This window comes from Gobio gobio (assembly GCF_949357685.1).
Source record: "Gobio gobio genome assembly, chromosome: 20".
Classification (NCBI taxonomy): Eukaryota; Metazoa; Chordata; class Actinopteri; order Cypriniformes; family Gobionidae; genus Gobio; species Gobio gobio.
The window spans coordinates 41,594,836-41,608,326 of record NC_137113.1 but is presented as its reverse complement, the minus strand read 5'-3'; the positions used below and the strand labels follow the sequence as shown (position 1 = coordinate 41,608,326).

Below are 13,491 nucleotides of genomic sequence, written 5' to 3'. Positions count from 1 at the left end.
GGAGGGGTGTGGGGGCGAAGTGCCATTTTCTCACATGTAGAACAAATGGTCTTTTATTCAGAAAAATGCTAAAAATGAAAGCACTGGAAGAGTTGAAGTGATCAGGACAAGTACTTTACTGTTCCCATGGCTATGTGAAAAATACATCGAATGCAACAAAGAAACATCTATTGATCTATATATAGCAACTTAATATATAATCGGCTAATATTAATACAATATATATTATAATGACTTGAAAATAGATCAAAATATGTTTCTTTGTTGCATTTTATATATATATATATATATATAATATGTGACCATGGACCACAAAACCAATCATAAGGTTACATTTTTGAAATTGAGATTTATACATAATATGAAAGCTTAATAAAAAAAAAGCTTCCCATTGATGTATGGTTTGTTGGGATAGGACAATATTTGGCCGAGATACAACTATCTGAAAATCTAAATTTTATTCAAAATAGTCTAAATATTGAGAAAAATGTCTCTAATGTTGTCCAAATGATATCCGTAGCAACGTATTTGACTAATAATTATACATTTTTGATATATTTACGGTAGGAAAAATCTAGAGATGCACCGATTGCAATTTTCTTGGCCGATTCCGATTTTTTGTTAGTGAGATCGGCCGATACCGATTTTTGCCGATTCCGATTTTCTTTTAAGAACTATAATTGACAGCATATACAAACAAAAATCCACTTTTTCTTCAAAGCAAAATTTTATTTTAATTACAAAATAAATTATTTAACATTGCAACAGGATCTTCTCTCACTTCTTTCAAAAAATAAGTGTTCTGTGCCTGGAAAGAAGTAGAAATAACAAATAACTGAAAAACAGTTGCTTTATGAAACAAAACATTATAAATCCATAATTTTAACCCATACATTGTATTGTTGGCTTTTGCCACAATATACCTGTGCGACTTATGACTGGTTTTGTGGTCCAGGGTAACATATGACTTTAAAAATAGACCAATAGATGTTTCTTCATTGCATTCTATGGAGATGGAGATATATCATGTTAAATTTCATGAATATAGGTTTCTATTAAAATGCATAATCTATAGGCTAAATATGAGGTGCTTGAATAAAAAATATCAAAAGTAATAATGTGAAAGAAATAAAAAAGATGTTCTTTATAAAAAGCCTAATGAAAGAATCAGCCCAGTATTTCTTTCTCTGATTGCTTGAGGGGCGCAGGTGCATCTCAAAGCCTCATGAATATTCTCACTATCACTTATTCATGGCTTTGGTTCATGCGCATTCACAGTAATAACACCATTGGACAGCAGCTGGTACATCATGATGCAAAAGAGGGATTCTCCCAGGATCTGAAGGAAATTATTTCCCCCCTCCCCACTTTCATTTTTTACCGTTGATTTTTTTTCCCCCCCCCCCTCAAAATGGTTTAATTTCCAAATCTGCATGTAACTAAGAGGAACTCAGAGCCCGCTCGGATATTTTCCTTATAGCAGAACGAATCGCTTGGATGAGCGCCTGACACACTGAGACATAGACATTCATCACACGGACACAACTGAAGGGAGTCGACCAGCAGACCAGCACTTATCACCAGCGAAAACACCACAGCGGCCCACGGCACTCAGGAACACACCGGGACAGAATGGGATATGCAAACAGGAGCATAAGAGGATACACTTTTCTGCTGTGGGTGGCCACGATCCTGCTGTTAGTGGAGAGCAGAAGAGGCAAACAGCCTAGATGCCCCTCTGGATGCACGTGCACCAAAGATAACGCCTTGTGTGAAAATGTGAGATCTGTGCCACACAGCTTCCCTCCTGATGTCGTCTCACTGTAAGTGTCCTGCTACAGTTTACATTGATATCCAAGTGCAGTCCTGAGTCATTTACTAACACAATGCAGATACAAATCGTACACATTTGAACCTTTGTGTGTGTGTGTGTGTTGTATAATCTTTCTCAGTTTATTTACATCTAGATCATACTGGTTCTTTTCCTAACAGATCATTTGTGAAATCTGGGTTCACTGAGATTGCAGGGGGAAGCTTTCTCCACACGCCGTCCCTTCAGCTTCTGTGAGTTTCTGTTGGTGTGATGTGCTTTGTTGTTGTTGTTGTGGATTCTTTATTGGGATGGGGTGATCACCATGTTAAGTGGTCCAATGTTTGTTCTAAGCAATTACAGCCCGCCCCCCGTTTTTGGGGACATTCTTCAGCGTGTCTAATTTCCTTAAAGCCTTTAAATTGCTGTGAATATTATGCAATGCAGCTGCTCTGTGAGGGACATGGCCCTGTCCTCGTGATAAGTCCCAGCTTCAATATTGCTTTTATAATATCAAATATATTTATAATATCTCACTCAGACACAAAACCTTAGAAATGAACATCGGAGATGCTTGAAGGCAGCAAGTAATGCGTTTCTATGCAAATGTCAACTCACACAAAAGAAAATGCAAATCTGATTGCTGGATTTGGGACTATTATGCAAAATATGACCAGTCTTTTATCTTTCACGCCCTGCATTAGGTCTGATTGTGCAGTAACTTGCACACACATGGAAAGAATTTATGAGAAGATTATGCGAAAATACCTTGGTTGGGTATCATTTCATAAGCTAGGCAAACATTATGTGACGGGGGTCTTTCAGTATTATAATTAAAAACAGAAAGGAGAACAAGAATGCTATTGTTATTTTGTCTTCATCGGGATGAAACTGATCGTCATGTACACATTCAATTATGTGACTGGGCTAAACAACAGCCTCATGGGAAAATATTTGTGGTCACAAATGTTTTGTGGGTGTAGTTTTTGTTTTAACAAGTAAAACATTGCTTAATATGCAGAGATACAAACTCTGAAACCGTTTTGTTTGTTCCATAACTTCCTAGATTGTTTACGTCCAATTCTTTTGACTTCATCGACGAAGATGCTTTCCAAGGCCTGCCACATCTGGAATATCTGTACGGTTTTGGTTTATTGTGTTTGAAACTCTCCTCATTCAGTCTTTTTAGATTATTACTTCAGTTTAATATAAATGCAACACTCTTTTTCAGATTTATTGAAAACAACAAAATTGCGTCGATTTCGCCCCATGCCTTTAGAGGTTTGAAATCTCTCATACACCTGTGAGTATATCAACGTTTTTGAACTGTAAAAAATAGTTACAGATTTTCAAATAGCTGGATCTTGGCCAAATATTGTCCTATCCTAACAAACCATACATCAATGGGAAGCTTATTTATTAAAATTTCAGATGATGTAAAAATAATATCTTTTTTTTTTTGTGGTGCAGGGTTTTATATATATATATATATATATGTCGGGGGAAAATCATGTTATATTTTTATTTAAAAAAATAATATTTATATATAAGATACATTATATATACAGTATATACATGCAAATAATTCTTAAATATATACATGCATGTGTGTGTATTTATATATACATAATAATTATACACAGTACACACATATATTATGTAAACACTAACTTTTATTTTTAATGCGATTAATCACGATGAACTTTTCCCTTTCCCCCATATATATATTTAATATATATATATATATATATTAAAATAAGTCTCTTATGCTCACCAAGGCTGCTTTTATTGGATCCAAAACAAAATAAAAAGATTAATATTGTGAAATATTATTACAATTTAAAATATCCGTCTTCTCTGAAGTAATGATGCTGAAAATTAAGCTTTGCATCACAGGAATAAATTACATTCTAACATATATTACAATAGAAAACAGTTCTTTTAAATTGTAACAATATTACTGTTTTTACTGTATTTTTGATCAAATAAATGCATTCTTGGCGAGCATAAGAGACTTCTTTTAATATATTATTGTTTTATTTAAATATATGGCATTTTGCTAGAGTTTATAATACTTTACTATACTGTCTCATTTGTTCACATTAATAATGCATCAATTAAAATAATAATGATCATGTTAGTTCACAGTGCATTAACTAATGTTAACAGATACATCTTAACAATGTAGTAATTAATGTTGAATTTAAATTTCACTCCTAGTTCATGTTAACAAATGTTTTTGTTTGTTAGGAGTCTTGCCTACAATAATCTTGAGACGTTGCCCAAAGATATTTTCAAAGGAATGGATGCCTTAACAAAAGTGTATGTATTTTACCACTCAATTCCATCATTTTTGTAATATAATATATCAGCACAAAGTTATTTGAAATGTCATCTGTAAATCCACTGAGCAGGGATCTCAGAGGAAACATGTTCAGTTGTGACTGTAAGTTGAAGTGGCTGGTGGAGTGGATGTACAGCACGAACGCAACGGTGGATCAGCTACACTGCAGCGGACCTGCAGCCTATCAGGGCAAGAAGATCAATGACCTGGTGCCTCAGTCGTTTGACTGCATTACAGCAGGTAAGTGCACTGGGCTCTCCTGAGGAGATTCTGCCATTTAAATAAGCTGATCTTAAATGCTTAGAAATGCATTATGTATAAATAAAAGGCATTCATAACCAGTGTGGGGGGTAACGCATTACAAGTAACTTGAGTTATGTAATCAGATTACTTTTTCGAGTGAGTAGTAAAGTAATGCATTACTTAAAAATTTACGCAAGTTACTTTTTCAAATTAATTTCACTGACAGCTCTCCTGTCCCCATGTTGAGAGAAATCGAGAGTAAGTGCAGAGGCGTTGTGTGTAAACCTGATGGTTATTGTAGTTCTTGACTAAATGTGAGCACGCATTTACTCATCTCACTTGCACAAAAAAGATTCAGTATTCCTCAAAATGAATAAAATCAGTAAAATGCAAAATCAGAATACTATGCAAACCTTCAGTAATTAAATGTTAAATAAAACAAATATTTGTATGCATTTAATCTGACTTGTCTTGTTGCTGACCTTCGATGATTCAGTTAAAGGGGTCATGAACTGCATTGTTTTATGTTTTCTGGGGTGCACTTATAATGTTAGAATGCTTTTGCCATAAAAAATTGTCATAATTTATAAATAAAAGGCATTTTTCCGACCTTGATTTTAGCCCTCTGCTCTGAACGCTCTGTTTTAAGGGACGTGTCCACTGGGAGACTTTAGTGTAAACACCCACTGCTGTGATTGGCTAACGTCTTCGCATTTGAAATAGTATTACTCCCTCTTTTAGCGCGTTTTTATTATTACAGCTCTCATGGTTAACTAATCGTGAAAAGTGTTGCATTACATTTAGATCTACATGAACTATCCACAAAAGCCGCCTCAACATGCTGAACGCCCAAACATGTGAGACAGCGATTGTGACCGTCAACGGGTGAGAGGGAACGGCCGCACCCAGAAACGCACGGGTGGAATGACATCTTGAAAAAGACGCAGTGTCACACCTGTGTTGCTCTTTTTGTGAGGAAACGCTCTTAAAGATGTGCTGAAGCACCTAGGGAAAACCGCGGCAGAATACAGGGGGAAGAGCAGCCTGTATCTGCACTCACACTGTACGCCCTCACCAAACCAACAAAGAAACTTGGGTTGCTGTGAGATCAGCAGTTTTTGTATGTCATCCCAGAATGACTAAATATCATTTGATTTATTGGCCTGGCTAATATATCGTCCATTAGCCTCAACGCTAACAAACATGTTATTTGTATAGCGCTTTTCACAATACACATTGTTTCAAAACAGTATTGCTATATAGTATTTGTTGCTTTATGTGAGTGCACTGTACAGTATGTTTAAAGATAGCCCTGGATATATTTATACGGAGTGGCTATTCACACCAAGTGCAAATAGTATGCCTTGTTGGCTATTCGCACTAGCTCCGCCTAACAATGCCTGGTTGGGCCAAATAAGATTAAAGAAACGTGTATTTCAGCGTCTTCAATGGCGAAGTCAGTAGAGCGTAAGGTTTAAAGGGTTAGATCACCCAAAAATGAAAATTCTGTCATTAATTACTTACCCTCATGTCGTTCGACACCCGTAAGACCTCCGTTCATCTTCGGAACAGAAATGAAGATATTTTAGTTGAAATCTGATGGCTCTGAAAGGCCTCCATTGGCACAATGCACGTTACTCTCTCAAGACCCTTAAAAGGTACTAAAGACGTCGTTACAAAGTCCATCTCACTACAGTGGTTCTACAATAACTTTATGAATCGGTTTGACACGCGATCCGAATCATCATTCGGCTCATTGATTCATAACGCTTCGAAGCTTCATGAAGCTGTGTTCTGAAATCGTCATCACTATGTAAGTCGTTATTTAGGGGTTTTTTGCGCACATAAACTATTGTCGCCGATTCATAAAGTTATTGTAGAACCACTGTAGTGAGATGGACTTTGTAACGACGTCTTTAGTACCTTTTAAGGTAAACTTAAAACGGCTTACCTCAAGCTCCATTTGCAAGATTGGCATGCCAAGTTAGCCTCTTTTAGCCATGACCGCCTCCATTTTCTCCTTGTTCGCTTGCTTCTCGTTTTTTCAGCACACTTAAAAACCACAAATGCCTAAATGATATTCATCTTGCTCTATTTGCTACCACTAGCGCATACTGGCGACGTTTTATTCTTCTATAGTAACTTGCGTCTTAGTCTACGATTTAATAGGTGTCATCATCATACAGTCTACAGTTGTACCCAAGTTTATTAGATCCATGTCATCCAGTGTAATGATCTTATAGGATTGCCGAAATCGCACTATAGCAGGCATTACAGAGAATCATCATGTTAATGTTTATAATACCTAAATGCCTAATTGTCCACATTTAGCAGTTTAGAGCTTGGAGACAGGGTGGTTTACATATGGCAATGATATAAACAATCATGCAGTTGATATTGGAGTTCTACATTTTTCAGTGATGGAAATGTGTAAGAAAGGCTTGAAAACATGACCCAAAATAAATGACCATCATATCAACTAATGTTTGTTTGTTTGTTGCAGAGTTTGCTTTAAAGAAAACCCTTGTTTTTGAGTCCATATCTGTGGAGTCCTTTACGTTTGGGAATGATCAGTATGTCGTATATTCCCAGCCTTTCTCTGGAAAATGCAGCTTTTTGGAGTGGGACCACGTCAACATGGAATTCAGAGCTTACGACACCATAGAGAGTGAGCATCACACATCACACCTCCTACCCAGAGTGCAATGCTGTTCTGACTTGTCATCATAGTTGATATCAAGAATTACCATTTTTACTAGTGGAAATTGACTTGAGTTTTATCTTTTTACTAGTAACAAAGAAATTGTTGATATCAAAATGTATGATTTTTACTAGTAAGAATTGTATTTCTGATATGTTGAATTGGAATTTCAACTAGTAAGAAATCTTGATATTGCAGCTTATGGTGACATTTAACTAGTGAAAATACAACAAACTGATATCAAGAATGATAATTTTAACTAGTTGAAATTAGGTTTGGATGTCGTTTTTTTTTTTTACGATACCGGTGCCAAACCGATACTTTTAAAACGGTACCGGTGTCTGAACCGATACTTAAAAAAAAAAAAGAGCCACAAAACAACAGTGGATGACATTAAAATCTGTTAAAGGAACACTCCACTTTTTTTGAAAATAGGCTTATTTTACAAGTCCCCTAGAGTTAAATAGTGGAGTTTTACCGTTTTTGAATCCATTCAGCCGATCTTTGTATCTAGCGGTAGCACTTTTAGCATAGCTTAGCATACATCATTGATACTGATAAGTCCATTAGCATCTCATTCAAAAAATGACCAAAGACACTTTCAATATTTTTCCCATTTAAAACTTGACTCTTCTACAGTTACATCGTGTGCTAAGACCAACTGAAAATGAAAAGTTGCGATTTTCTACACCTATATGGCTAGGAACTACTTTCTCATTCCTGTGTAATAGTCGCGGATCTTCGCGGCCGTACCATGGCTGCAGCAGCACAATGATATTACGCAGCGCCTGAAAGTAGCCCCCAGCTAGGTAACTTTCAATGTGACCGGCACTAAGTTTGTGTAGTTGCGGAGAAATTTTCAGGCTTGCAGCCGACCAATTGTGTTGTGGATTTACCTGTGTGATTAGCCATGGTTCTGTGTGTTGTAAAGGGCTGTGATAGTAAGTTGAAGGTTTATACTACCACCATGTTTCACAGAATACCAACAAATCATTGCGCCGCTGCAGCCATGGTACGGCCGCGAAGATCCGCGACTATTACACAGGAATGAGAAAGTAGTTCCTAGCCATATAGGTGTAGAAAATCGCAACTTTTCATTTTCAGTTTGTCTTAGCACACGATGTAACTGTAGAAGAGTCAAGTTTTAAATAGGAAAAATATTGAAAGTGTCTTTGGTCATTTTTGGAACGAGATGCTAATGGCCTGATCAGAATCAATGATGTATGCTAAGCTATGCTAAAAGTGCTACCGCCAGATACAAAGATCGGCTGAATGGATTCAAAAACGGTAAAACTCAACTATTTAACTCTAGGGGACTTGTAAAATGAGCCTATTTTCAAAAAAAGTGGTGTGTTTCTTTAACTGTCACCCGGCCCACCGGTGGGCCCATTTGTCACTGCATGTTTAAAACAATTATATCCTATATTTATCCTGATATAATGTTGACAAACTATATATAATTTGAAAGCTTACGAACTCAAGATTCATGAAATCGGATTTTGCATTACCATGGAAGCGGTACTCTAAATTCTTCTAGCGGCTCCTCCCCTAGTGGGTGTCGTCATGTTTCATATTACAACATGTATTTAAAAAACTTCATAATAAATGACATCCGGTGGCTCTTTATGGTACAGCACCTAAACAAAATCTCATGGGAACTACAATTTTTGTGATATCAACTTCAAATTTGGAACACAAATTGGATAGACATTTGGCTTTGATTTCATAGTAATTTTAGTTTACAATTTTTTTGTAACATATATATTTTATATAAAATATTTAGTGCAGTACATTTGATTTACAGTAAATTTCAACTTTCATAACATTTTCATACTTTCATTTTTTGAAGTGATTATAAAAATCACCATAATAACCCATAATCTGCTGACTGTCTTCTTTAAAATGAGACCAAACTTATGTCTATATTCCAAAGCATTCTTGAATTGCAACCATTTAAGTTTGGATAGTGCATTTTCATGTATATTTTCAAAAATACGGGGGACAGTTAACAGGTTTAAAAAATGGCTTTAAAAATTCTTAAAATGGAACAATTTATTAAAAGTTTAAAGTATACTTAAATATATAAATAAAAATAGATACAAAACACAATTTACTTAACAAATTCACAGTAAAACCTAAGCCACCTAACCTAACTATAGGCCTAATTTAACACTAAATAACAGTTACAGTACTAATAACAGCAAAGTAGTCAGTATTCTTGGTATGCTACAAACCAGCTTCAAGGTTCAACTTTATTTTGCAGAAATATGACCATATTCTTTGGCTAAATATTGTAGAACGCATCGCCTCGTTTCCATGGCGACGCGTCATGCTTCTCACATGACGCACAGCAGCTGCAATTGACCCTTTTCACATTTCCGGGTTTCTCAGAGCAGAAGTTGTCATAGTTGGGTTAAATAGTATAGCTGTAAATGAGAGAATACATAAAAAAATTTTGTGTGCCCATTTTCTCAAACAGCAAAAGAAAAACGCTACAATAGTGATTTCACAACTTTCAAAAAGAGGGAAAAAATAAAGTGAGATTGATAACGGCAGTCAAAAGAGAGAAATATGTAAATTTTTACCATCACTCCCATAGACGCTATATTACAAACACCCTCACAGCAGCGGTAACTTTTTTGTAATTTGATGCAAAAGTAATAAAATACAAAGTATTAGTGTTATAAATGTACATATATTAAAAAAAAACGTTGCAGGATTTACGATATTGATGACCGTTAAAACGCGTCATCACAGTCTGTGAAAAGGGTCTATAGTGTTGTATGACAGCTTTATCGCTTTTATTTAGTTTATTCTTTTTTATTCAAAATATTCACAAACTTGTTAACTATGTCATGAACTATCTGATATTCTGATTTTCAAATATGTGCGAGTAAATGTGTGTTTGTTGATAATGCGCGATGGGCGCCGCCATGTTAGTTTGCGCCTCAGAGAATCGGATCTGTCGGATTTACATCACATAAATTCATCCTCGTCTCAAATACATGAATATAAGTGACCGCTGCTGAACTGGGAGAAGAATAGAGTAAACTATATAGTTAACTAAATAATGTGTATCTGATATGAATAAAATACGTAGTCAAATTATAACTGTCTGAAAGGATTGTCATAGAGACAGAGCGACACGCGTCACAATCTGAAGGCCACGCCCACCGGGGGTGATAACAATCCAACACTCTCCATTGACTTTGCATTGCGTGAGGCTGCCTCATTGTCATTTCGGACTTATAACAAAAAACAGAACAATGTCTAAAAGCGGATATGTGACAGGGTGTACAGCAAACAAGCTTTTATAAGCCGTTGACCCAAAAAATGAGCGTTTAAGGACACAAAAGTGGATACAGGCCATTGAGACAGAGCGCGACATGTTATATCACACTGAGAACTACGCCCACTAGAGGGCAATTTAATCAGCGACAGGAAATATAATATATAAAACTGACATTTGGATATTTGACTTAACAGTGACAAAATGTTTGCTGCACACGTAGGCATATTGAGGCAGACTGAGTGTCAGGATCCCAAAATGTACCCATTCTTCCTGCTAATGCTTCACGTTTTATTGCCTGTATCCACTTTTGTCTCCTTAAACGCTCGTTTTTTTGGGTCGACGGCTCATAAAAACTTAGTTCTGTGTTTTTTAGCTTGTTTGCTGTACACCCTGTCACATATCAGCTTTTAGACATGGTCCGAAATGACAAGGATGCCGCCTCACGCAATACAAAGTCAATGGGGAGCGTTGGATTGCCCCCCCCCCCCCCGTGTGGGCGTGGCCTAAATACGCTCTGTCTCTTTTGCCGCTATAGACATCAATCTGTATTTTTTTGCTAGTAATTATGTGCATTTAAATGTCTGAAACCTGAAATAAATATCATGCGGTTGAAAACACTGAATAGTTGTGATATGTGACGAGCGCTGATTCGGTCCAGTTACATACCGGTTATGTTTCGGTACCCAACCCTAGTTGAAATTCAATTCTTGATATCAAGAATTCGTATTTCTGCCAGTGATGACATCAAATCCTGATATCAAAAATGGCTATTGTTACTAGTAGAAACAGAATTCCTGATATCAAGAATTAGCATTTTCACTGGTGAAAACTGAATTGTTGATATCAAGAATTCACATCCTGGGAATGAATAAAGGTCAAAACGTCTTGCCATAATTTCTACACTGTTCTGACTCCACAGCACCAGCACATCACTCAACCGCAAAGCCACAAAAAGTGGTTAAAATGTCCATTTGAATTCAGAGACTGATTGAATGAATTGAATTGTAATGCTTTTTTATTCATTACAGGCACTTCCACGGTCGTGTGCAAGCCGATGGTCATCGATAACCACCTTTTCATTATAGTCGCTCAACTTTTCGGTGGCTCTCACATTTACAAAAGGGACAGCTCTGCCAATAAATTCATCAAAATCCAGGACATCGACATCCTGAAAATCAGGAAGCCCAACGACATCGAGACTTTCCTCGTGGACGGCGAGTTCTTCTTCGTGATAGCCGACAGCTCGAAGGCCGGATCCACTACGGTGTACAAGTGGAACGGCAACGGCTTCTACTCGCACCAGTCTCTCCATCCCTGGTACCGTGACACGGACGTCGAGTACCTTGATATCGCCGGCAAACCCCATCTAATTTTGTCTAGCAGCTCACAGCGGCCCGTTATCTACCAGTGGAGCAGAAGCCAGAAGCAGTTCGACAGACGGACGGACATTCCAGAGATGGAGGACGTCTATGCCGTCAAACACTTCAAGGTGAAGGGGGAGCTGTTCGTCTGTCTGACGCGCTTCATCGGCGACTCCAAGGTGATGAAGTGGGACGGCGCTATGTTCGTGGAGATACAGACAATGCCCTCGCGGGGTTCCATGATCTTCCAGCCCGTCTCCATCGGCAACTGGCAGTACGCCATCCTAGGCAGCGACTACTCTCTTACCCAGGTCTATCAGTGGGACACCAAGAAGGGCCAGTTTGTGCACTTCCAGGAGCTCAACGTCCAGGCGCCAAGGGCATTCTCGCTGGTGTCCATTGACAACCGAGAGTTCCTGCTGGCTTCCAGCTTTAAAGGGAAGACGCAGATTTACGAGCACTTGATGATCGACCTAAGCAGTTAGGGTGCCAATTGAAAGCGCAGAGAAGCAGATCCTGGCTCAGCCGAGCCTATTGTGAACACACATGCATGATCTAGCCTAGCGCTAATAATAATATTTCCAGATGAATGCCTCTCTAGAAACGCCCTTTGTGTCTTTCTCTGTTGTCACCATCTGTTCTGCACTTTTCATTTTTCCTGTTTTTTTTTTTGTCCCTTTCAACAAAAGCTATTGTTAACGTACCGGTATTCTCATGCTTGCCGTGTAGTCACTAAAGAGGTATAATAAGGAAACAACAAAGGTCAAATCAGTTAGCTGTTGACGTGATAACAATCTGCCAAATAAACTGTTTACATTTTTACAGTGATGTAAAAAGCCATTTTTAACTTTTTTAAACAAAAGCGACCAGTTTAACCACGAAGGATGTGATAGATTTGAAGCTTGTCTTGACTCAACGACTTCTTTTAATAATAATGCAATAAACTTAGATTTAGCTCAACTCTTGAGGAAAAGTAACCGTGGGAAGGAAGGTTAGTTGTTAGTACTTGTTTTTTTAATGTTAAAACTAATAAAACCTTAAAAAAAATACGAGCCTGTTTTGTCGTGATGCATGAATATCGCGTATAGTGGGAAGCGTATGAGGGTAAATCAAGTCCATATTTTCTAAGATCGAAGAAGCAAGAAATTGTCCAGTATTATTAAGCAGTATTATTTGAAGAAATGTGACTTAAACATCAAGACTCATGCTCCCATGTCATGGGCATACAAGTATAAGTATGTGATCATTTATTCTCTGAATTCAAAATGATTTCTGTATGGCAAGCCGTTTTTACTCTGATTCATTCCCAGGAGATAAATTCTTGATATCAACAATTCAGTTTTCACTAGTTAAAAATCATAATTTTTTATATCAACAATTTAATTTCTACTAGTAAAATGTTTCATTTTTGATATCAGTAATTAGATAATTTAACGTTAATTTCATGAATGTGATTGTTTCTAGTAAGAATTTTAGATATCTGAAATTACTCTCCTAAATTATTGATATCAGAAATAACAAATGTAACATGTTGAAAGACATTTACAGATATCAGAATTAACATTTCATCTAGTGAAATTTGAGTTCTTGATATCAGGAATATATTTTTACTAGTAACTAAGAAATTATTGATATAAAAAATTATGAATTTTACTAGTAAGAATTGTGAAACTGAATTTCAACTAGTAGGAAATCAATTCTTGATATCAACAGTTGAATTTGAATGGCAGCTTAAGTAAG

The 13,491-nt window shown here is 36.8% G+C and overlaps 1 protein-coding gene across 1 annotated transcript; it reads left to right on the top strand.

Annotated features, from left to right (window-relative positions):
* Nucleotides 1-1,274: 1,274 nt before the first annotated feature.
* Nucleotides 1,275-12,790, top strand: lgi1b (leucine-rich, glioma inactivated 1b). The gene is made up of 8 exons (XM_079845904.1): nucleotides 1,275-1,823; nucleotides 1,993-2,064; nucleotides 2,877-2,948; nucleotides 3,042-3,113; nucleotides 4,061-4,132; nucleotides 4,225-4,394; nucleotides 6,901-7,065; nucleotides 11,419-12,790. Exons 1-8 carry the CDS (start codon nucleotides 1,633-1,635, stop codon nucleotides 12,234-12,236), a joined length of 1,632 nt encoding a protein of 543 aa, XP_079702030.1. The 5' UTR covers nucleotides 1,275-1,632; the 3' UTR covers nucleotides 12,237-12,790.
* The last annotated feature ends 701 nt before the right edge of the window (nucleotides 12,791-13,491 follow it).

What these genes read in the sequence shown, in the direction of transcription:
- lgi1b (XM_079845904.1), top strand. Translation starts at nt 1,633, where the DNA reads ATGGGATATGCAAACAGGAGCATAAGAGGATACACTTTTCTGCTGTGG. An exon ending in CCTCCTGATGTCGTCTCACT is followed by an intron (nt 1,824 to 1,992) that starts GTAAGTGTCCTG and finishes TTTTCCTAACAG; the next exon opens with ATCATTTGTGAAATCTGGGT. An exon ending in AGCTTACGACACCATAGAGA is followed by an intron (nt 7,066 to 11,418) that starts GTGAGCATCACA and finishes TATTCATTACAG; the next exon opens with GCACTTCCACGGTCGTGTGC.